The sequence below is a fragment of the Babylonia areolata genome, chromosome 35, assembly GCF_041734735.1.
Source record: "Babylonia areolata isolate BAREFJ2019XMU chromosome 35, ASM4173473v1, whole genome shotgun sequence".
Lineage (NCBI taxonomy): Eukaryota > Metazoa > Mollusca > Gastropoda > Neogastropoda > Buccinidae > Babylonia > Babylonia areolata.
Window position 1 is genome coordinate 6937389 of NC_134910.1, and position 25052 is coordinate 6962440.

At 42.6% G+C, this 25052-nt stretch overlaps 2 protein-coding genes across 2 annotated transcripts in view; one reads left to right on the forward strand and one right to left on the reverse strand.

Moving 5' to 3' along the window:
* The window catches only part of LOC143277930 (uncharacterized), a 47411-nt gene extending 45039 nt beyond the window's left edge, over positions 1-2372 (forward strand). The window contains exon 19 of the mRNA XM_076582907.1: positions 1113-2372. Coding sequence (XP_076439022.1) covers positions 1113-1379 — 267 coding nt within the window. The 3' untranslated portion in view covers positions 1380-2372. The remainder of the gene's footprint in view (positions 1-1112) is intronic.
* Positions 2373-19653: 17281 nt separating this feature from the next.
* The window catches only part of LOC143277746 (transmembrane emp24 domain-containing protein 3-like), a 15375-nt gene continuing 9976 nt past the window's right edge, over positions 19654-25052 (reverse strand). The window contains exon 3 of the mRNA XM_076582649.1: positions 19654-25052. This exon is cut by the window's right edge and continues 1335 nt beyond it. The gene's annotated coding sequence lies outside the window, so the exon portion shown is untranslated.

Here is a 25052-nt window from a genome sequence, read left to right on the forward strand (position 1 = left end):
ATGCATAAATGGCCATACTGTGTGTGAGTGTGTAAATACACTGGTGACCCAAAAGTTACGAACCAAATAAAAATGTAACGTGTAAACCTGAAGAGGGAAAAAATGTATAAAGAGATAAACCCCCCAAAAAAGTGGAAAAAAACAACAACTGTGCGTATTGAAATGCAGCGTGCAGCTTAAACTAGTTGAAAAAATTATTTGTTTAAGATACCCCCCAAAAGTGGAAAATTTGCATATTGAAATGCGGCATGCAGCTTTAAAAAATTATTTATTCAAGATCCTCCCAAAAAGGGAAAAAACTTGCGTATTGAAATGTGGCATACAGCTTTGAAAAATTATTTATTTAAGATACCCCCCCAAAGTGGAAAATTTGCATATTGAATTGCAGCATGCAGCTTTGAAAAATATTTATTTAAGATACCCCCCAAAAGTGGATAACTTGTGTTGAAATGTGGCATTCAGCTTTAAAAATTATTTTAGACACCCCCCAGGAAGGAAAACTTGTGTATTGAAATGCAGCATGCAGCTTAAAAACAACAACAATTATTTAAGATAAACCCAAAAAGTGGAAACTTGCGTATCAAAATGCAGCATGCAGCTTAAAAAGATTATTGAAGATACCGACAAAAATGGAAAACTTGCGTATTGAAATGTGGCATGCAGCTTAAAAAAAATTATTTATTTAAGATACCCACAAAAATGGAAAACTTGCAAATTGAAATCCAGCACGCAGCTTAAAAAATATATTTAATACTTTAAGATACCCCCCAAAAAGGAAAACTTGCATGTTGAAATTCTTCATGCAACGTAAAAAGATTATTTATTTAAGATAACCCCCCAAAATGGAAAACTTACATATTGAAATGTGGCATGCAGCTTTAAAAATTTTTTTTAAATAACTCCCAAACCCCCAAAAACTTCATTATTGAAATGCGGCATGCAGCTTAAAAGAATTGTTTATCTAAGATACCCCTAAAAAGTGGAAAAACTTGCCTATTGAAATGTGGCATGCAACTTTAAGGAAATGTTTATTTAAGATAACCCCCAAACGAGAAAAACTTGTGTATTGTATTTGAACTTGCGGCATGCAGCCTTTCTGTGTTCTGCCCCAGAACCGCTTGGGGCTGGACGACCGCATCAACCTGATGATGAAGATGGAGGCAGTGGGTGGTGGAGGCGGCAAAAAGGACACCCTCACCCACATCTCCGCTCTCACCTCTTCCTCCGCTGCCGCTGCCACTTCCGCTGCCACCGCCACCGGAAAACACGTCAGCAACAGCAACAACTACAGCCGTCTGGTGCCAGACAGTAGCGAACACGAGGAGGACGAAGAACCCATTATAGACGATGATGAATTACACAGTCTGCTGGGTGTCTGATCAGAACTTGTTGTGGAGGCGGGGTGGGGGGGAGTGGGTGGGTGGGTTGGGGGTGTGGGGCTCTGACAGCATGAAAGAATGGGCAAATCTGTGGGAAAGTGAGAGTGTGAATGATGATCGTCATGGATGCTTTTTTTTTTTTTTTTTTTTTCTCTCTCTTTTGAGTTGTGACATTTAGAGCATTGATTTTTCTGTTCAGTTTTGTTTTTGTTTGTTGCTTGTTTATTTGTTATCAATAGAAAGAAGAGTTATTACAATGAAAACAAGTTACATGGAAGTGGAAAGAAAAGCTCACCCACCTTGTTGCTTTTGTGCAACTTGGATACTTTATCTCTTTATTTTGAAGGTTAGATTCCTATTTCAAGTGTAGTTGAGAGACGATCTGCTTTGGGTCGTTCCACTCAGCGATCATAAAGAAAATTCTGTTGATGAGTGACCTTGTGTCTCATTCTGTGTCTAGGTCTTTGTGAAGCTCATAATCTTCAGAAGTGCTTGTTTTGCTTTTGTGGGTAAACCTTTCATCAGCTTGTTTATTTATGTCTTCACTTATTGATTGGACTTTGTCATACATTGCAAATGTTGTCACAAAAATAACATTGCCATATGTTGCACATTTTGTCCCAAAAATAGCATGAAGGTTGTCTGCATCGCAAGAACTGTTTGGGTTTTTCTTTCTTTTTCTTTTTTTTTAATGCTTTTAATACCTGGTGCATAATCTTAGTGAGCTGTTGGATGTGGTGAAGATAAAAAGTAAAAAAAACACAAAAAACAACTTCTGACACTAGAAAACTTAATGAATGATTTTCAGTCAGGGTCGTCGATAAATGGAATTTTACTGAACTTTGATCCAGAATCCAAAGTTGGGCATAGGTCAATCTTTATGATATAAAACAGTATTTATTGTTATTATTGATTACTAATTTTGTGTGCATGAAGTCGAGGACTATTTGTCAGTTCACATCTTTACGCAGGAAATTACAGTGTCAAAAAAGATGAGCATGTTGACTTGGCTTGATTTTTTTTTTTTTTTTTTTTTTTTTTTAACCCTCTCTTTAGTTTTTCTTTTTCTGCTTCTTCTTCTCCTTCTTCTTCTTCCTTCGTGGGCTGCAACTCCCACGTTCACTCGTATATACACGAGCAGGCTTTTACGTGTATGACCGTTTTTACCCCGCCATGTAGGCAGCCATACTCCGCTTTCGGGGGGTGTATGCTGGGTATGTTCTTGTTTCCATAACCCACTGAACGCTGACATGGATTACAGGATCTTTAACGTGTGTATTTTGATCTTCTGCTTGCGTATACACACGAAGGGGGTTCAGGCACTGGCAGGTCTGCACATATGTTGACTTGGGAGATCGTAAAAATCTCCACCCTTTACCCACCAGGCGCCGTCACCGAGATTCGAACCTGGAGCCCTCAGATTGAAAGTCCAACGCTTTAACCACTCGGCTATTGTGCCCGTCTTTCTGCTTCTTCTTTACCAGTGGAGGAATATTTGTTTGTTTAATTGTTTTGTTCTCCTTCCTTATCACTATGTTTGTGTTGCCTTTCTCTCTCTCTCCTTCCATCTTTATCCGTCTTGGTGTTTCATCTTGATTGTGTCTGTGTCTCACCAGTCACTGTATCATTTAAATCAAAATGAAATAAGTGAAGGCAAAGGGTGTCAACGCTGACTGAGTACATTCAGTATTGATACAATACAACACAACACAACACAACACAACACAGTACAGTACAGTGCAATACAACACAACACATCACAGTACAACACAACACAACACAATAGTCAATACAACACAACACAACACAACACCACACCACACCACACCACACCACACCACACAATACAATATAAGTACAATATAAAATACACTACAAAACAAAACAATACAAATTACAAAACATCTTTATTAATCGGATTTGAAATAATGTGTGCATTCAAAGGCTGGTCACTCACACCACAGTCTCTCAGTGTCAAGTCCAACACACACACACACACATACACACACTCACACATGCACACAGATATAAAGATATAGATATAAAAGTTTGTTTTATTTTTTTTTTTTAAGTAAAACAATGAACTGAAATGAAAAATGAAAGTAATAAAACAGCAGCTTGATTGTACACACAATAGAATAAGATAACATGGTTTCCTAATTAAGAAAAACTAAGAAACGTTATTTGTGAATAAGAGACAAGACACTGTGATAAAGTAATCTTTATCACTTCTTTGGTGACAGTTTCTATGCTGAAAACAACCTATTCTTGCGTGCCAAAAAGGAGGTTTGTTCTAAATTGGTATATTCTAATTTTATCCCATACATAAGAAACATTCATTCTAAAATAAGAAACCCCATTGCATATTGTTCACTGACTACAGAAACGCCTTCAACTCCACCGCTGTTAAATACTTTTCACAGCCATAGACGACTTCGGTCAACTTGGAGGGACATGTGAAAGGGACCAGTTTTCATACTGTAACAAAGCTTGACAGCTGCATTGAACAAGTCTAGAGTTGTTTTAACGCAAACTGAATCATGTCACTGAGGGCGTCTGTCAAAGGTATTTGGGGCTGGGGGAGTGTAAACAAAGTGAGTCTATGTTTTAACCTGGTGTTCGGTTGTCTGTGTGTGTGTGTGTGTGAGTGTGTCTGTGTCCGTGGTAAACTTTAACATTGACATTTTCTCTGCAAATACTTTGTCAGTTGACACCAAATTTGGCATAAAAATAGGAAAAATTCAGTTCTTTCCAGTCATCTTGTTTAAAACAATATTGCACCTCTGGGATGGGCACAAAAAAATTAAAAAAAGAAGCCTAATTATATGCAAACTGCATTTACTGTTATATTTATATTTTTTGTATTCTCTAAACTTGGCACTTTGACCTCTTATTCTGACACAACAACAAGAGGAGTCATTATTATCATTTTTTGTTCAAACAGGAACTTCTTTTGCTTAGCATGGAATTTTTATTTATTTTGCAAACGTTTTGTTGCAGATAGTAAAAAAGGGAAATTACTCTGTAATTAATGCTAGGGGACTTAATTTATCACAAGTGAGTCTTGAAGGCCTTGCCTCTCTTGTTTAATCTCTGGACTACTCAGTCTCTCTCTATGGTCTTGTCTTTCTTCTTTTTTTTCTTTTTTTTTTTTTTTTTTTTTGAAAGAGTCCCATGTCAAGTCTTTTGTTTGCATTCTCCAGCCTGTGTGTAGATAGGAGGAAAGTGGCAGAATGGTTAAGATGCTTACCTGCCAATACAGTGTCCATGAGGTCTGGGTTTGAATTCTAGTCTCTACCTTTCTCCCAAGTTTGACTGGAAAAACCAAAGTGAGTGTCAAGTAATTCATATGAGATGATAAACCAAGGCCCCATGTGCAGCACGGCATGCACATGGCATAATGAAAAAGAACCCATGGCAACAAAAGTGTTGTCCTCTGGCAAAATTCTGAAAGTTTAGGGTGAAGAGGAGGGAGGGGAGGGGGGGGGGGCACAAGGTCTAATTTGGCCGACATTTGAAGTCATGTTTTTACTGTTGTTGTTTTTTGTTGTTTTTAAGAGCGTAAGAGAGGACGTCTTTCTAAGGATGAAGCTCAAAGAGACAGAGTACAGACATGTTTCTTAAAATCAATAAACAAGGTCACTGTGTTCCTGAAATACTGCTTGGCACTAGCTACCTTTCCATGAAAAAAAAAAAAAAAAAAAATGGAAAGCACCCAGAAGTGAAATTTAAGTTGCTGGGTTGAATTAATCATAATACTTACCTCTTTGGTCAACTGATCTACCAGTAAAGTTCAGTGATAGCAGTGCTTTTTTTTTTTTTTTTCATGACATTTGCTTTCCTGTTTTACAGATAATTGTGCTGTAGTCATGATTTATTTTTTTTAATGACTTAGGTATCGGAAAAGAGAAAAGTGGGGTCAGCAAGTTTAGAAGATGTTTCCAGTCATCCCCTGTATTATCAGTTAATGATGATGATGTGGAAAGTAGGTTGAGAAGTCAAAGGTCAAGGCCATCTCATGGCAATGCAGAAAAAAGCTTGATAGTCATGTCTTTCATCCAGTTTTTCACCAAACACAAATTTAAGGACAGAGTGGAATTCATATTTCAAGACAGGCAGATAACACATTTCCTTGAGATGTTTGTTACCAGATTACACAGTTGGTCCCACTGTCTTGCTCTCTTGTTTATGGACAGTAGTTCATACACAAAAGTGTTGTCGCTAGAAGTGAGAAAAAAAAATATTTGTGTGTGCTTGTTGTAAATGTGTGTTTTAAGTAGGGTTTTTGAAAAAAATGTGTGTTATTGGGTCTCAGGAGAGTGGTTAGAATTCGAAAGAAAAGTAAGCAGTTTTGTATAACTCTGGTGCGCAGATAGACCAGAGTGACCACTCATTTCTTGTGAAACGTCACTGATGAACTTATAGAGCAGAGTGGCGCACCACTCATTTCTTGTGTAACGTCACTGATGAACTTATAGAGCAGAGTGGCGCACCACTCATTTCTTGTGTAACGTCACTGATGAACTTATAGAGCAGAGTGGCACACCACTCATTTCTTGTGTAACGTCACTGATGAACTTATAGAGCAGAGTGGCACACCACTCATTTCTTGTGTAACGTCACTGATGAACTTATAGAGCAGAGTGGCACACCACTCATTTCTTGTGTAACGTCACTGATGAACTCATAGAGCAGATTGACACACCTCTCATTTCTTGTGTAACGTCACTGATGAACTTATAGAGCAGAGTGTCACACACCACTCATTTCTTGTGAAACGTCTCTGATGAACTTATAGAGCAGAGTGGCACACCACTCATTTCTTGTGTAACGTCACTGATGAACTTATAGAGCAGAGTGGCACACCACTCATTTCTTGTGAAACGTCTCTGATGAACTTATAGAGCAGAGTGGCACACCACTCATTTCTTGTGTAACGTCACTGATGAACTTATAGAGCAGTGTCACACACCACTCATTTCTTGTGTAACGTTCACTGATGAACTTATAGAGCAGAGTGGCACACCACTCATTTCTTGTGTAACGTCACTGATGAACTTATAGAGCAGAGTGGCACACCACTCATTTCTTGTGTAACGTCACTGATGAACTTATAGAGCAGAGTGGCACACCACTCATTTCTTGTGTAACGTCACTGATGAACTTAGAGCAGTGTCACACACCACTCATTTCTTGTGTAACGTCACTGATGAACTTATAGAGCAGTGTCACACACCACTCATTTCTTGTGTAACGTCACTGATGAACTTATAGAGCAGTGTCACACACCACTCATTTCTTGTGTAACGTCACTGATGAACTTATAGAGCAGTGTCGCACACCACTCATTTCTTGTGTAACGTCACTGATGAACTTATAGAGCAGAGTGGCACACCACTCATTTCTTGTGTAACGTCACTGATGAACTTATAGAGCAGTGTCACACACCACTCATTTCTTGTGTAACGTTCACTGATGAACTTATAGAGCAGTGTCACACACCACTCATTTCTTGTGTAACGTCACTGATGAACTTATAGAGCAGTGTCACACACCACTCATTTCTTGTGTAACGTTCACTGATGAACTTATAGAGCAGTGTCACACACCACTCATTTCTTTTGCAACTTCACTGTTGAAGCATTCTAGTCCAGTGTGTGCAGTGTTAAGTTATAGGTTAGTTCCACAAGTCACTTGGTTTAGAGCTTTAATGTAAGCCGTTGGCGACTGATTTAACTGTTCAGTCTTGATCTGAGCTTAAGGTGGTTTACAACTCAAATGTACTTGTTTGATTTAAATATAACCACCAGTAAGCATCGTTGTTTTGAGCCATAAATAGGACAAAGACAGAATTCATGACAACAAAACACATGGTGTAATGCGTAGCATCATGGTAACCTAGATCAAAAGTTAAGCTGATGAAAATTGAGTCACACTGTCAAAGATCCATGACTAGGTTGCTGAAATTCTTAGTCAGACAAAATCAGAAAACTTGCTAAATAAGTTATTTACTATTCCAAAGTCAAATTTACCCAATATGGACATCCTGCAGTCTTTGCAGCACTGTTTGCTGAGTGTAGAAAGGTTTTTGCACTAATTCCATCAGATTTTCTGATTTATCTAGTGTCCAGGTTAACTCACTCAGTACGGCCAGTCCTCTCTTCTCCTCTACACAGACCCCTCGGATGTCCAGTGGGTGTCTGAATGACCTAACCTTTAGCTTCCGTCGTCAGAATTGTGGTATTCTCTGTCAACATTCACCTCTTCAGTATAAGAGCCTTCCGCTTGCAATATTTTGATGATGGTAATTGGGATGAAACGCTGTTAACGTTGTCCCTTTCACCGTTCGTATGGAGTGAGTTAATCTGATTGGGATTCCGAGTCAGAGCAATGAGGAGGGAGGGGAAGTTGCCATCTGTGTGTGCATCATAAAATTATTAATGTTCCCAGTGAAAGTGCAGACGTTAGTGACTCTTCTGGTACCTGCTTTGTTGACTGTCTTCATGTACATCCGGACATGTTTCAGTTTCAGTTTCAGTAGCTCAAGGAGGCGTCACTGCGCTCGGACAAATCCATATACGCTACACCACATCTGCCAAGCAGATGCCTGACCAGCAGCGTAACCCAACACGCTTAGTCAAGCCTTGAGGGGGAAAAAAAAGTGAATAAATAATAGATAAGCTTACATAAATAAATAAATAATAATTATAATATAAAAAAAAGGTAGTAGTAATAATAATAATACATGGATGAGCACTTGACAACAAGTGTAGATACCAAGGCATGTCGTGAAATGCTGGACAGTGGGAGTGGGATCCTTCATGACCAGTCAGTTCTCAGTGCCAGTGGGTCACGACTTTAACATGTGATACACACGACATGTCATGTGCATAATTGTCAAAATAGTACAACAGCCTCAGTTAGGAGCTGTTTCATTGACAGCAGGGAGCTAATGCCATCTGATAATATGGAGAATGATTTTAGGTTTAGGGGTTTCGGTGGATGAGAATTTCACGTTAGAATTATCAGCTGGTGCAGAATAGATTTGTTATTTTTCATACATGTATGTCTGCAAAGTGCAAGTGTGATTCGTCAGGGTGATTTTGTTGTTGTTGTTGCTATTTTGTTTTTGTGTTTTGGTTACCTCTTTTCATGAAATGAAAGTTTGTTTAAAAGATTTGATGTCACTTTCATGCCATGCTGTCTTGGTGGCCTCAGTTCTCACCCATCTCCACTCCTGTGCTTAGGGCGAGTCCTGTCAAAAGTGTTTGTTGTCAGCAGACTCATGGGGGTATGTTGTGTCAGGAACCTGGTGGCCAACTTCTATCTTGAGGGGGTGGGGGAGACACTCACTTTGTCTGGCTCCATGACAAAGCCAATATTGTTGTCAGTAGGGGGGCTGGGTAGATGATGTCCTTAGTATGATGAATCAGAACACTCACTGCTGAACACCACCCAAGTGACCCAGCAGCAGTGCAGGGTCTCCGCTGGCATGTGGTCATCTGGCAACCCAACATCGATAGCTCCCTATGGACTGCTGTTGCTGGGACTGCAGCAGACAAAGCCAGGTGTGACTGTGTGGGGGACATGTGCAATAGCCGAATGGTTAAAGCATTGGACTTTCAATCTGGGGTTCGAATCTCGGTGACGGCGCCTGGTGGGTAAAGGGTGGAGATTTTTCTGATCTCCCAGGTCAATATGTGTGCAGACGTGCTAGTGCCTGAACCCCCTTTGTGTGTACACGCAAGCAAAAGATCAAATACGCACGTTAAAGATCGTGTAATCCATGTTCGCGTTCGGTGGTTATGGAAACAAATACATATCCAGCATGCACACCCCCGAAAGCGGAGTATGGCTGCCTACATGGCGGGGTAAAAACGGTCAAACATGTAAAAGCCCACTCGTGTATATACAAGTGAACGTGGGAGGTTGGGAAGAAGAAGAAGAACTGTGTGGGGGACTCAGAGTTGCCTGGGAATAATGCTGCTGAAACAGTGCCATTGAATGGGCAGCAAGAAAAAGAAAAGGGGGGAAATAAGCACAAGATGTTCATTGTCTCAGGTCTCTTGACATGTGCATAGCTGCCAACTATTCCTAATTTTTAGGAATTTTTCCACATTTTAGCACCAATTACGATTTTCTTCATATTTTTCCAAATTTTGAAATTTCAACAACAAAACGAGAAGAAAAAAAACCGTGAGAAACTTAACCTGCTCACTGGGTCTGTACACCGAACCATGTTTTTCAACTGGAAAACAGTTACTGCGCACATGCAAGGCACCAATGCTGTTTTACCAACATGGCGTTGAGCATTGAAAGTCAATGTGATGTTGGCAGCAAACCAGCAAAAAAAGAGGTTTATCAGCGCTTTCCTTCACAGTATAAGGAACAGTTTTCATTTATCGATTATTCACGCCACACTCCCCCTCACGAACCCACTCCCCGACAGGATTCCTAACTTTGGGTCTGGATGGTTGGCAGCTATGTGCTTCCTATTTCTCCTCCTCTTCACCCTCCATTCACTGACCATGCCAGAGGGGGAGTCGCGTGTCCAGAGGAAGTTCCACAGTCCGGTGCAGGGACCTGGCTGTTCCCCACACAGCAGCCTGTTCATGCCCCGCTTGGTGATTTACGCCAGGGTCAGATCTGGCTGGCACATGCCCCGCTTGGTGATTTACGCCAGGGTCAGATCTGGCTGGCCCATGCCCCGCTTGGTGATTTACGCCAGGGTCAGATCTGGCTGGCACATGCCCCGCTTGGTGATTTACGCCAGGGTCAGATCTGGCTGGCCCATGCCCCGCTTGGTGATTTACGCCAGGGTCAGATCTGGCTGGCCCATGCCCCGCTTGGTGATTTACGCCGGGGTCAGATCTGGCTGGCCCATGCCCCGCTTGGTGATTTACGCCAGGGTCAGATCTGGCTGGCACATGCCCCGCTTGGTGATTTACGCCAGGGTCAGATCTGGCTGGCACATGCCCCGCTTGGTGATTTACGCCAGGGTCAGATCTGGCTGGCACATGCCCCGCTTGGTGATTTACGCCAGGGTCAGATCTGGCTGGCACATGCCCCGCTTGGTGATTTACGCCAGGGTCAGATCTGGCTGGCCCATGCCCCGCTTGGTGATTTACGCCGGGGTCAGATCTGGCTGGCCCATGCCCCGCTTGGTGATTTACGCCAGGGTCAGATCTGGCTGGCACATGCCCCGCTTGGTGATTTACGCCAGGGTCAGATCTGGCTGGCACATGCCCCGCTTGGTGATTTACGCCAGGGTCAGATCTGGCTGGCCCATGCCCCGCTTGGTGATTTACGCCAGGGTCAGATCTGGCTGGCACATGCCCCGCTTGGTGATTTACGCCAGGGTCAGATCTGGCTGGCACATGCCCCGCTTGGTGATTTACGCCAGGGTCAGATCTGGCTGGCACATGCCCCGCTTGGTGATTTACGCCAGGGTCAGATCTGGCTGGCCCATGCCCCGCTTGGTGATTTACGCCGGGGTCAGATCTGGCTGGCCCATGCCCCGCTTGGTGATTTACGCCAGGGTCAGATCTGGCTGGCACATGCCCCGCTTGGTGATTTACGCCAGGGTCAGATCTGGCTGGCCCATGCCCCGCTTGGTGATTTACGCCGGGGTCAGATCTGGCTGGCCCATGCCCCGCTTGGTGATTTACGCCAGGGTCAGATCTGGCTGGCACATGCCCCGCTTGGTGATTTACGCCAGGGTCAGATCTGGCTGGCCCATGCCCCGCTTGGTGATTTACGCCGGGGTCAGATCTGGCTGGCACATGCCCGGCTTGGTGATTTACGCCAGGGTCAGATCTGGCTGGCCCATGCCCCGCTTGGTGATTTACGCCGGGGTCAGGTCTGGCTGGCCCATGCCCCGCTTGGTGATTTACGCCAGGGTCAGATCTGGCTGGCCCATGCCCCGCTTGGTGATTTACGCCGGGGTCAGATCTGGCTGGCCCATGCCCCGCTTGGTGATTTACGCCGGGGTCAGATCTGGCTGGCCCATGCCCCGCTTGGTGATTTACGCCGGGGTCAGATCTGGCTGGCCCATGCCCCGCTTGGTGATTTACGCCAGGGTCAGATCTGGCTGGCCCACAACACCCTAGGGGTCAGTGTAGCCCAGCCTGACCTTCAGTGGTCTTTGAGGGTAATGTTCAGTTGATCAAAACTGACTCCAGCAGTTGGATTTGATCCTCCTCTCCTTGAAATGGTGTGGGGTTGGGGCAGGGGGTGTGGTGTGGGGGCCATTCCAGACTGGCATGAACTGACCCCAGGGGGTAAATGTGGTCCAGGTAGAATCAACACAGACCATCAAAGGTGAACTCTCCCCACATTTTGCTTCTGGTATAATGGAGAAGAGGGGGGTGGGGGGGGGCAGTAAAAGCCAGCCCAGAGTGACTCCCCTTCCTTTTTTTTCAATAGCTCCATTAAACCCTCTCCAAGCACAGGGTGGGCTCATCTTGACCAACAACTAATGACCCCAGGGGTCATCGTCGTCTTCTTTGTTCATGGGCTGCAACTTCCATGTTCGCTCGTATGTACTCGAGTGGGCTTTTATGTGTATGACGGTTTTTACCCTGCCATGCAGGCAGCCATATTCCATTTTTGGGGGTGTGCATGCTGGGTATGTTCTTGTTTCCATAACCCACCGAACGCCAAAATAAATTACAGGATCATATTTGATCTGCTTGCGTGTACATAGAAGGGGGTTCAGGCACTAGCAGGCCTGCACATATGTTGACCTGGGAGATCAGAAAAATCTCCACCCTTTACCCACCAGGCGTGGTAACCAAGATTCGAACCCCAGACCCTCAGATTGAAAGTCCAACGCTCTAACCATCCGGCTGTTGCACCCATCACTCCAGGGGTCGATCATAGCCAGACCAGAATCTTCTCCCTCAGTTTTGTGAAGAGAGTTCAGGGCGCCACAAGAAAGAACTGGCCTTTGTCACTCCCCAAGATATGCAGCACAGAGTTTGTTCCTCCTTCCGCTCCAAACTTTACTGTTGCAGTTTGTGTCTTCCATGAATTTTTGTTTTGACTTTCACTTTCCTGAATGAGTGAGCAGCTGTTGGTGTAGCGACGCGTTTTCTCTGAAGATAGTGATTGATAGTAAACACAGGCAGTTATAGGTATTGTGTTGTGTTGTGTGTCCATCAAGATTGATGTTGACCATCGTTGTCATCCAGCTGGGGGATGGGGGGAGGGTGGGGGGGGGGGGGATGCTCATGAATCTATCTGTGAGTGCGCAGATGGCTGAATAGTCCAATCTGCGCACGAAATGTTCGGTGACAGTTGGGGCAGACAACTTGTTTGCCCGTGACTTTCTGGCCTGCCTCTTCTGAACAGCTGCAGCAGTCCTGTTGGCCTCGCACAACCTGGCACCTTTGTGCACAGCAGTGCGCCATTTGTCATGGTCCACTGCAGATTCCTCCCAGGAGTCAGGGTTGATATCAAACGCTTTCAGAGAGGTATTGTGAGCAGGGGGGGGGAATGTGCAGACTGGACAGCAGAGACCAGGGTGTGAATGACAGGTGTGTAAGCACTTTGATTTGTCGCTGAACACAACTCGGTGCATTTGAAATGCTTATTGTTATTATCATTACTTAACGTGTGTGTTGTTTGTGTGTGAGAGTGGGTGACTTTTTATTTGCAGGAGTGTTGAAATCCTGATGTTTGTTTTCAAAGGAGCATTGTTTGCGAAAGACTGATTTGGAGGGGGGAAAACAAAAACTGAAAGACAAAACTGTTTATTCTGTTGAATATTCAAGCAATTAGTCCTGAACCTGTGCTATTTTGCTGTGTTGATGAAACATGAAAGACAAAGGCAGAATTGATTCCAGTTCATGATTTTGTGTATCACACTTAGTGTTGTTTCTGTGGCTGACTGTATACACAGAAATTTAGCCAAGATACCGGATTTTTGTCAAAAGAAGGCAGATCTTCAAATTCAATGCATATCTGTCTCGGTAATACATTAATAGACAGGAAAAAATTCAATTTATCAAAAAGTGCCACTTCCCCATTTAAACTGATAAAATGGCAAACTAACCCCCCCCCCCCCCCAACCCCCCAAAAATGGAATGTGGTTAGTAATGGTTATTTGGTAACTAATTCCATGAGAGACACTGAGGTCCTGGGACCTATAGATGTCTTTATCTGGATATCGTAACTGAGCAGCATCTGGATTGGATGTTCTTTTGTTCTCATTGAAGTGTAGGGAAGGCAGTGGACCAGTTCAGCAAATCAAATGAAGGCTTAAAAAGCCAGAGAAACCAGGGACACCCTTTCAAGCGGAGGCTTAAAGAGCCAGACAAACCAGGGACACCCTTTCAAATGAAGGCTTAAAGAGCCAGAGAAACCAGGGACACCCTTTCAAATGAAGGCTTAAAGAGCCAGAGAAACCAGGGACACCCTTTCAAATGGAGGCTTAAAGAGCCAGAGAAACCAGGGACACCCTTTCAAATGGAGGCTTAAAAAGCCAGACAAACCAGGGACACCCTTTCAAATGGAGGCTTAAAAAGCCAGAGAAACCAGGGACACCCTTTCAAATGAAGGCTTAAAAAGCCAGACAAACCAGGGACACCCTTTCAAATGGAGGCTTAAAAAGCCAGAGAAACCAGGGACACCCTTTCAAGTGGAGGCTTAAAGAGCCAGAGAAACCAGGGACACCCTTTCAAGTGGAGGCTTAAAGAGCCAGAGAAACCAGGCACACCCTTAAAAGAAAAGGAGAAAAAAAAAAAGGAAAGAAAAATCCTCACCAACAACAACAAAAAGTGCATAATTATGCTCTGGAAAGTAACTGATTTTCCCAAGCACGTGTAGGGGATGTGCAGCTTACTACCCCGTATCAGAGAGGCAGCAGCTAAGTTTGCACACATTATCACAGGGCAGAGGTGCCAGCCCCTTGCAGCACTGAAACCTGGAGTAAGGCTTTCTTCTTGGCAGTCTATCAGAGTCCGAAGATGACGCAGTGTGTGTCCTCCGTGACGAGTGTACAAGTGGCTCTGAGGTCCTTCTTCTTCTTCGTTCGTGGGCTGCAACTCCCACGTTCACTCGTATGCACACGAGCGGGCTTTTACGTGTATGACTGTTTTTACCCCGCCATGTAGGCAGCCATACTCGAGGGTGTGCATGCTGGGTATGTTCTTGTTTCCATAACCCACCGAACGCTGACATGGATTACAGGATCTTTAACGTGCGTATTTGATCTTCTGCTTGCATATACACACGAAGGGGGTTCAGGCACTAGCAGGTCTGCACATATGTTGACCTGGGAGATCGTAAAAATCTCCACCCTTCACCCACCAGGCGCCGTCACCGTGATTCGAACCTGGGACCCTCAGATTGACAGTCCAACGCTTTAACCACTCGGCTATTGCGCCCGTCTGCTCTGAGGTCCAAGACTGGCAACACAACATAGCGCAACAGACGTCGCAGAAGCAGTCTGTCTGACTGGGCTGGGGAAGATCAGTGCTTTGTAAACAAATCACCCAAGAAGCTTGATGACAGGAAGTACTTTGCTAGGGATACGAGCATTTCTTGCCACAGTGCCAACGGTCATTTTTGTAGTTTTTCACCCGCTTTAATCATGCATGATTAGTTAGTTTGGTTGTTGTTGTCGTTTTGTTTTTTTTATCATGTGGTGAAAAATTGGACAGGATCAGTCAGCACCACAGGTCAAGTCCTGGGTTTTTCTGTGGTGAATGACTGTACCTGTGACTTTTTTTTCTGTTCCACATCTCTTTGTGCTTTATAGTTATGTGGAATTGACATGGACAATGTTTTTCAATCCTGATACAGCCCTGTGGGGTCAACTCGGGTGTGAGCAACCATGATGATATAAATCAAGACAGAATTCCTGGCCTTTCCTGCAACTTTCTAGTTGGGCTTAGTTTTTCTGTCTGTTTTTTTTTTGGTTATTTTTAACTAAATGGACAGAATACTGTTTGGCTTTGGCAGTATGCAGCTCAGGTTTGTCAGCCAGTAATGAACTGTGTATGCCATGTTAGTCAACATCTTTTTGCTAGTGCTCTGATGATATGAACACATACTTTTCATAGCTGATTTTATGCACATTTTGATGAACATGTAAGAGTTCTGTTACGTTGAAACACTGGAAACACTGGCATGATCAGCCCTGCCTGTTTTTTTTCTTCAGGACATTCTCTTCTCTCCGGTCTGGAAGATCCAAAGAAAGAAAGGATAAGAGAATGGATACTGTTGTGTGTCATGACCATGTGTGAGAGAGTGTCCGTGCACAAATAATTTTTTTTTTTTTTTAATTGTTTCTTGCTGTTTGATGACATTTCAGTGTGACTGATAGATAGAATTTCTGGAACATGAATGTAGTTGACCTTGACCTTTGGTCCACAGATGGTCAGAATGTCTGGAACATCAGTTCGACCTTGACCTTGGATCAAGGGCACCAGTCTGTTTTTCTTCTTCTGTTTTTTGAGTTTGTTGATCTCTTGTTAACCCTTTGTCCAGTTAAAAATGTAACAATGGCAAAGATCATTTTTATGACTTGATCTTTTGCTCTCTTGCAGTTTTTTTTTCTCACAAGAACTTCAAAGTTTGGCGGCTGCAGCTTATGCTGCCACTCCTTTTGTGGGATACGGATGCAAGTAGATCCAAAGTTGTTGGGAGGGGAGAAGAGGGGAGGGGGGGGGGTTGTTGTTTTTTTACAAGCAGGGCTGTTTGTTCCTGTCTGGTGTCACAGTCAAAATTAGTGTCAGCCATAACTGGTGGGGCTTACTTTGTTGGCCATATTTTGAGGCTGACTCCTTTTCCCAGCATTGAATGAAAAGTGCGTGCGTGTGTGTATAACTTTTTTTTTCAGGACTCACTGTTTCTATTTGAAGAGATCACATGATTGCTTTTTTGTGATATAATTTCATGTCAAGAAGACTTTTACTCCTTAAGGTTGGTGGCAAAGAGTGGATGTCAACAGGAGGCAGGCAAGCAGTGAGGAGAGGGGGAGGGGGAGGCATTGATGGGGGAAAATCAAGTGTGGAGCTCAGGAGATAACCCTGGACGGACATCCAAAGTGGATTCTGGAAATAAACTTGAACTGGATTTCCAGAATGGTGTCAGGACATAAAAAAAAACCTGGACAAGTTGTCTATGATGGATTCAGGAAATAAAACTTGGGAGCGGGCTGGCAGAGTGGGTTTGGGAAATAAATCTGGACAGCATTCCTGGAGCTTATTTCAGCAAGGTCAGAGTTGTGATGAAGGCACTGTCTGGCAGTGAACTGTTTGTTGTCATGCAGGCGGGCGTGTTTCTGCCAGCGTGAGTTCGCGATCTGCATCCAGTGTCCTATGGTTTCTCCGGTGATGCTGATGTGCTGTGCTTCGTTCCAGACTGAAACATGCTGGCCGCTTGGCTTGGCGACAATAAAACGTGTACATTACTTTCTTCCAGTGGGCCTCATTTTCTGTTGTGCTTTTGTGTTTCTTCTTCCCTCTCTTTTAGTGTGCAGGTTATGTACAGAAGACTGGTCATTGCAAAACTGCATGTTTTCTGTTCAGATTGTATGTGCTTTTTTCCATCTTCAGTGGAAACAAGTCCCCACTTGGCACTGAAACAGAAGACTGTGGTCATTGCAAAACTGCATGTTTTCCTTTCAGATTGTTTGTTCTTTTTCCGTCTTCAGTGGTTTCAGCACTGATGGGCACTTGTTTCCATGAGAGGTATTTTATGTGTATGAAGTTTAATTTCTGCATTTACCTGCCATATTGTACTGTATTTGTTATATTCTTCAGTCAGAATTAATTTCTTTGCAAGAAATTGAGACTGCTCTCTCCTGGGACAATGACCATGTGAATGTGGGGGGTGGGTGGGGGGGGGGACAATCTGCACACAATGATTATTTATCATGTATATAAAATTTATCAAAGTGAATTTTTCGGCTGAATTTTGCACTGTGCTAGTGTCTTGCTGCCAAACATTCTTTTGCATGCTTAAAGTACTTACACCTGTTAGGACCCCCATTAATCATTTCATCCAATCATCCAAAGGACTTGCACCCAGACCACCATCATACATGGTGAAAGAGAGAAGTTGATTGGAACCTTACAAAATATGGGCACAACAATGTGATCTTTAACTTGAATATTTGACCTTGTGACTGTTATATATCATACACACACACACATATATGTATATATATACTTGAACAGGGAGGAAAGCAAGAGCATGTATCTGCTTTAACTCACTCGGTATGGCCAGTCCTCTCTTCTCCTCTACACAGACCCCTCGGATGTCCAGTGGGTGTCTGAATGACCCAACCTTTAGCTTCCGTCGTCAGAACTGTGGTATTCTTTGTCAACATTCACCTCTTCAGTATAAGAGCGTTCCGCTTGCAATATTTTGATGATGGTAATTGGGATGAAACACTGTTAACGGTGTCTCTTTCGCTGTTCGTATGGAGAGAGTTAACTGTTGTGTCCATTAGGGGCCGTATGCAAGAGACCATCATGCCTGGGGGTAAATGTGTGCCAGCAGGTAAGCTCTGCCTGAGGGAAGGCAAACTGCCCGAGGGTTTGCAATATCCAGTATTCAGAAACATAAGAACCTACCTGAAGGCAATTTACCCTTGCTATCTGCTAAGGGTGACTGCTCAAAAAGCAGAGGAAAATATGGTGAATCCTTTTGTTGCGTTGGTTTTGTCAAGGGAAAACAGGCGTTTGTGGAGAGACCGTTTCTCGAATACAACCTCTGATAGTTTCATGTTATCCTTTGTTCGCTTGGCAGTCAAAATTGACATATTGAGACTGGCAGATGTCATATTCCATTTGAATTATGTGTGTAGCTGTGAAGTGAGTGCACTTTGCAGACGATCAATAATGGAATGCCCAAAGTTTGCAGATCGTTGAAATTCATTTATTTCAAAGAAATATTTGAATCTGAATTCCATTATTTTATTATACAATTTTTGCAATTAGCTGAAAAGCAGGGAGAACAGTATGTCAGAATGTGAAAGTGGCCCCAAGATCTGACAAGTTTCTGACTCTAATCGATGCTTTGCCACTGAAGGGTTTTTTTATGTTTTTTTTTTCCTTTCCAATTGTCACACTGTGGCACAGTGTGAAGTAAAAGAGCATGCACAGAAGGGAATCCCTGGAATTTTTAGTTAAAGACCACGGGTTAGCTGCTTGAGTGCACTTTGTGTGTCTTGAATAAGAAGATAACTTAGCCTTCAAGGTAAACTGTAACCGCGGGTCCCTGCCCTGTCAAGGGTAACTTGCCTTCAGGCAAACTGATTTTTGTCTTGAATACGGCCCCAGGACAGCAGAGGAAGCAACTGCTGTCCCGACTATCTGGGCAAGAATTTGATTATAGTGTCTTGCCCAAGTTACATCCCCAATCGCTTGGCCAAGAGGGTTTTAGGACAGTCAGCGTTCAGATGGTTTCCAATGGCCACCTAGCCCCCAAGGCTGCTGCACTAAGAGCCAGTGCAATCTTGCCTCCTAGTCTGAAAGTCATAGTCCTTGACAAAAGACTAAGCTGTAAATGACTTTCCACTGTCGTGGAGAGACCCATTGATCATGGAGCTTTCATTTTGTTGTTGAACCAACTGGAAGCTTTTGTCAATCTCTGATATAAGCATAAAAAAAAAGAAGACTGAAAGCGAATAACCAGTCCTCAAACCCACCCATACACAGAGAAGTGTAACGTGTGTAACATTCTTTCCTCTCAGTTATTGCACCAATCACATTTTTGTTGTGTTCAGCATACCCCAGATACATTTGCCAGACTGTTGCACTTGCATGTATCCTCTTTGTTATTCCTGAAGTGCACTGCCAAAGCTGTTAATTACCATGCTACAGTTTCTGTCACCTTTTTGTTTTTGGTTGTTTTTGTTAATGGCTGCCCCAACATGCCCTTTCAGTGGTGTTCACTTCTTGGAGCTCACCCCTTATCCCCCATGCACACACCTCCTTGGGCTTGTTTTGAAGCAGTCTCAACACCAGTAATCCCAGAGAACTATCACAGATAGACTGTCATAAGGCCACACAACAGAGGAGACCCTGCTCTGCAGGCAAGTCCCTAAAGTGGTGTTCAGCAGCGGCTTCTGATTTAACGAACAAATGACTCCACCAACTTATTCCCTAACTGACAACCTGCACTTTCGGCCCAAGTGTAGACACATACAACAAAAATGTCTGGCTTCTCCAACACATCACACAAGTGAAATACCAACAAATTTTGAATGAGACTAGTTCAGTGCATCACACACACACACACACACACACAACAAGAGGAGGAAAAAAAATCCAACGTTTATACAAATCCCTTAGTTAGAACACGAGTATTGACAAAAAGCAACCTCAAACTGATTTCCAAGACAACAAATATTTTTTTCAGATGAACAGCAACCAGGAACACTAGTACCGTGAAAAAGCAGTCTCAGATTCCAGCACAATCATCGGCACAGCACACAGCAGTCACCATCCACACTCAATCTTATGCTAACAGTTTGATCTTTAAAAATATATAAATGTGACCTCCCTATTCCATTTTATTCATGACAACAACAACAAAGAACTGAAGAGAATAACTTTCTTGCTAACTAACTGTTAAAAAAAATCCACTTTTGTTTAGACGGACACAAACACTTAAGTGATGGTCATGTAGAAATGAGACCAAGATGCAAAATTTATTAAAAAAAGAAGAAGAAATACAGTACAAGGGAAAACAAAATGATTACAGAGACTCACTTCTTACCCAGCTGAACTAAAAACCAAGAAGACTTTTGGTCTTTATCCTGTTGTAAAGTGAATGAGATTTACTATCTCCGCTAACATCACCATCTGTGGACAAACACTGTTCAGGATCGCCTCATCAGTTTTGTTTTCCCTTTACCAAGGACAGCCAACCCCACAACCATTCAAAGACAAAACTAAAGTACACCTCCACTCACTCTCTCCACATGTTGCCCACATCAATACATGATAAAGTAAACTGACAGTTACAGAGTACACTATTAAGTTTAAAGAGGCTGTGCCCCTTACCCCCACCAGCGACATCGCCTAAAGCACTAGCAGGCCCCCATGTCCCTGCCACCTGTTTCAGTAAACTTCACAATTTTAGAATTCCATCACTGCACACACAGACAAAGAGAGAGTGACAGAAAGCTATGTCATGAATGAAATAATGGTTATTGCCAATGTCAGCCATTTTGCGTTGGAAAATTTGTCACATGTTGTTGCTCCTCTTTTTACCGTCATAGGAGGATGGCATTTTTGCATGCATCTGACAAAGCAATTCCTCCCCCCTACACCCCCTACACAACTCCATGACCACAGAACAGCAACAACAACACTAGAAATTACAAAGTATGTAATCACACTATCAATGATTTACATCTCAATCTGTTAACCATACATACGAAATTATATAAACATAAGTCCTGTTTGCGGTACGCACTTAGTACATGTAAAAGAATCCACGGCAACAACGTCCCTGGCATAATTCTGTAGAAAAATCCACTCTGACAGGAAAACAAATACACTTGCACGCAGAAAAAAACACACATACACAAGTATTAAAAAAAAAAGAAAAAAAAGGGCAGTGCTCTGACTGCAGCGATGCACTCTCCCTGGGGAAAGCAGCCTGAATTTCACAGAGATCTGTTGTACAAAAGAGTAATACAATACAATACAGCATTCTTAAAAGTACAACGCTGCAGTGGAAATTTTGACACGCATCTGATAATTGTTTGGGATTTGAAGGCCACACAGAGAAATCTGTTATGACAAAAGAGCAATACAGTACAACACACTATGGCAATCGTAAGTACAGCAGCACACCAACTACTGCTGAAGACATCAGATAACTGGGACTTGAGGGTGAGAGCAGACATTTCCCATGTTATGCATCTACCTGTGTGCGTGTGGATACGGCATGATGGCATATCATAAAATGGTGAGAAAAATGATAATAGAATATTCTTTGGGACTTAAATAAGGCCAGGAGCTCATACATTTGGCAACTTGAAAATACATAATAACAAGACAGGAAAATGTGGGATCTGTCCATTATCTTGATATTTTACCCGTGTGCAAGCTGAGAACTAGTAGTGAAGAGCAACAACTTGAATTTACCCACCTTTTTCAAGTTATAGTAATTTCTGTACTTGTTCACTTTTTCTTTTCCTTTTTTTTTTTTTTTCCAAACGTTCTGCAGTCACTGGCTGCAACTTCCATAGATACGGGCATTACCAGACCTGTACATGTACTGAGAATCATCCGTTCCATATGAAGGGGAGTGTTGAATCATGGCATGACAACGGTTCTGCTGAATGCAAATGTTTGAGTAACCAATTAATGACATTTTTCAAGAGCATAATGTTATCTTTTTTTTTTTTTTTTTTTTACAGTGGCCAAAAAAGGTATCCATGTTAACTCCGATAAAAGTCACTTTCAATAATTTATATTTTTTCTCTTACAGTCTTGCACTAGTTGCAGACCTCAGCAGTTGCCAGACACACATGTTCACAGTCACAGACCAAAGCTTTTCATCATGTGGATGCACAGGACACTGGCTATGGGCAACAAAGCAATGGACTTCTGCGTTCGTGGGCTGCAACTCCCACGTTCACTTGTATGTACACGAGTGGGCCTTTGCGCGTATGACCGTTTTTACCCCGCCATGTAGGCAGCCATACTCCGTTTTCGGGGGTGTGCATGCTGGGTATGTTCTTGTTTCCATAACCCACCGAACGCTGACATGGATTACAGGATCTTTAACGTGCGTATTTGATCTTCTGCTTGCATATACACACGAAGGGGGTTCAGGCACTAGCAGGTCTGTACATATGTTGACCTGGGAGATCGTAAAAATCTCCACCTTTTACCCACCATGATTCGAACCCGGGACCCTCAGATTGACAGTCTAACGCTTTAACCACTCGGCTATTGCGCCCGTCAAGCAATGCACAATCCCTGTTCCCACTTCTTCCAACGACGACAAAACTCTGACAGCAAGCTGTCTAAAGTGTTACTGTGACTGACTGGCAATCTGCAGCAGTGTGGTTCACCACAATGGTGACAGACTTCACACACTAACATGTACGCCTCACACTAGTCAGCAGTCTCATTTATGTTTACTACCTTGAACAAAGGACAACAGACGCACAAAACATGCACTGCTCTCTAGAAAGAGGAAGCAAACGCTCAGAAATCTCTATCGGCTGAATACTGTAAAGTTCTGAATGGTTTAAGTAAACATGAAATGTGATCTGAACAAACGCACAAGTATACTCTGGCACGCCTGTGACAATTTCTCCATTACCTCTGAACTTACAAGGCAAAAAACATGGTATTTAAATTGTTGATATTATATTCATGGACGTCAGATAGTGAAACTTGCATTTTCAAAAGCTTTTCAAATTATTCCTTTAAAATAGTGAGGAAAAAAAAAAGAAAAAGAAAAAAAGAGTCTCAGCTCACATGATTTTTGTCTTTGATATTGAAATATATTCAAACTGAACTGCGAAGTAATCTATAATAGTAAAGACTTTTGCTTGTCTAAACTGAATTACAATATCATATCAAATCATAAATGATAATCATCCAAATCAAGACATTTGGGACTGCAGTTTGGTATTTATTATTAATATAATTATTTACTCAGAAAATATTTACAACAGTTTTTACACAATGTGGAAAAATCCAGCTCACTGTGCTATATTTAGTGAAACAACAATGTTGAATAAAACAAAATGTGCAAGACAGTGTGAAAGTGAGGGAGAAATAATTCTTGAAGTCTGACTGACTGTGCTCTGCCTTTATTCACTAATCAATCATTCTTTTTCTCTCTCTCTTTTTTCTTTTTTTTTTTTTTTTTTTTGTGAGGCTGGTGGGCAACGTGCAACAGAATGAGACAGAGAAGATTCAGTTTTCCACTTTTGCAAAGATCACAGACTGGATACAGTTTATGTACCTGGCAAATCAGTCTGAAAGCAGGCATGCTTTACCACCTTGACTTCAACAACTCTGAAACAAACTTTTTTGGAGACAAGCCGAGACTTGCCTTTTCCCACATTTTAGTTGTCAGTGCACTCTCTTTTGACGAGATAGTAGGTAATTTAAGTAATGCAGCTGAAGCGTATGAATACCACGCCAACAATATATATGTCAACTGTGCAATCATGGAGAACAATGCAGCACATGTTCTGCTGGAGTAAGAGAGAAGATGGGAAAATGTGTCTGTTTCAGCTTGCTGGTGTTGCGCACTTCCCAAGCTAGCATGGTCCTGCCAGCTCATATTTCATGCTTAACCCTTTGAGCCCTGACCACCGGTTTACCGGTGGTGGGGAGGGGTGGCATAATGCCTGGCCACCGGTTGAGCGGTGCGTAAACATTTATCGTGTTTTGCTATTGGTTGACCTATACTGAAGAGCCAATCGGAAAAACCGTAATATTCCGACGCCAGCAAACGCAGTACCAACATTGCCGCGCCCCCTCACTATGTTTTGTGCATGTGCTTTGGATAAAAAAGATTGATTTCTACCATGAAGCGTGCAGAGTCTCAACCTGCCACGCCTCCTTTGATCAACTGATTCTGCATGCTCAGATTCATTTTCAACATCACTATCTGCAGCAAAATCATCCGATTCGAATTCCACCTCACTATCAGAGTAATCATTGTCATACTCTACTTCCGATAAATCATCAAGCATATCAATTACTTGCTGCATTGTGTACAGTTGTTTTCTCGCAAGTTTTGTCCCTGATTTCTGCCCAGACTGGCCAGGTTGAGACTCTGCACGCTTCTAGTGTTTACGCACCGCTCAACCAGTGGCCGGGCATTATATCATTTTTCTCTGCCACCAGTAAAGCAGTGGTTGGGGCTCAAAGGGCTTAATACCAATTATTTGCAAATTTTGGCTCAGGAGCTCAGGCAGAAGGGTTAAAATTGCTCAGGAACTCAGGGCTCAAAGGGTTAAGACACGACAAACAACAGACATGTAATGCACCAACTGTGAGTGTGATCAACACTTTCTATGACTGAGACTGTTAGGCACTCACAAAGATTTTTTTAACCATGCCATTATGCAAATCTTTTCATCAATAAGAACATCTGAAAATATAAGAATTTTTGGTGGTGGTTTTTTCTTCTTTTTTTTTCCCCCTTGTTGTTGCAGTTGTTGTCACCATTTTTTGTTTGTTTATTTATTTTTTTTATGAGAGTAAATCTGAATAATGCATCAAGCTTTTAACACAAAACTGAGAGATGGCAAAACATTAAAAAAAAGTTTTCTGGTACAAACAAGAGAACAAAAACAGTGTGATAACTATAATCTATTATATATTCTCTTTAATGCAGTCATATTTACAAACTGACAAACCAAATCAAACACATCTAACTCATTACTAGCAATCATTATACCTGTGCACGGCTTCAGTCATTGCCAGATAACAAAACAGTAATCTACTTCATACACATGTATGGTGCAGGCCACATACCACAAAATCCCTGGAATTTACATGTACATTACACACATTACATACACTGAATCACATCATCAGTCTCTCAGTCTTTGGTGACACGTGTGTGTTCTAATCCTGTTATGTGTGCGAGAGACAGAGAAAATGTGTGTCTGTATGTCTGTGTGTGTGATGTTTCCTTGTCAATCAAATGTACAATTGTTTGATATGG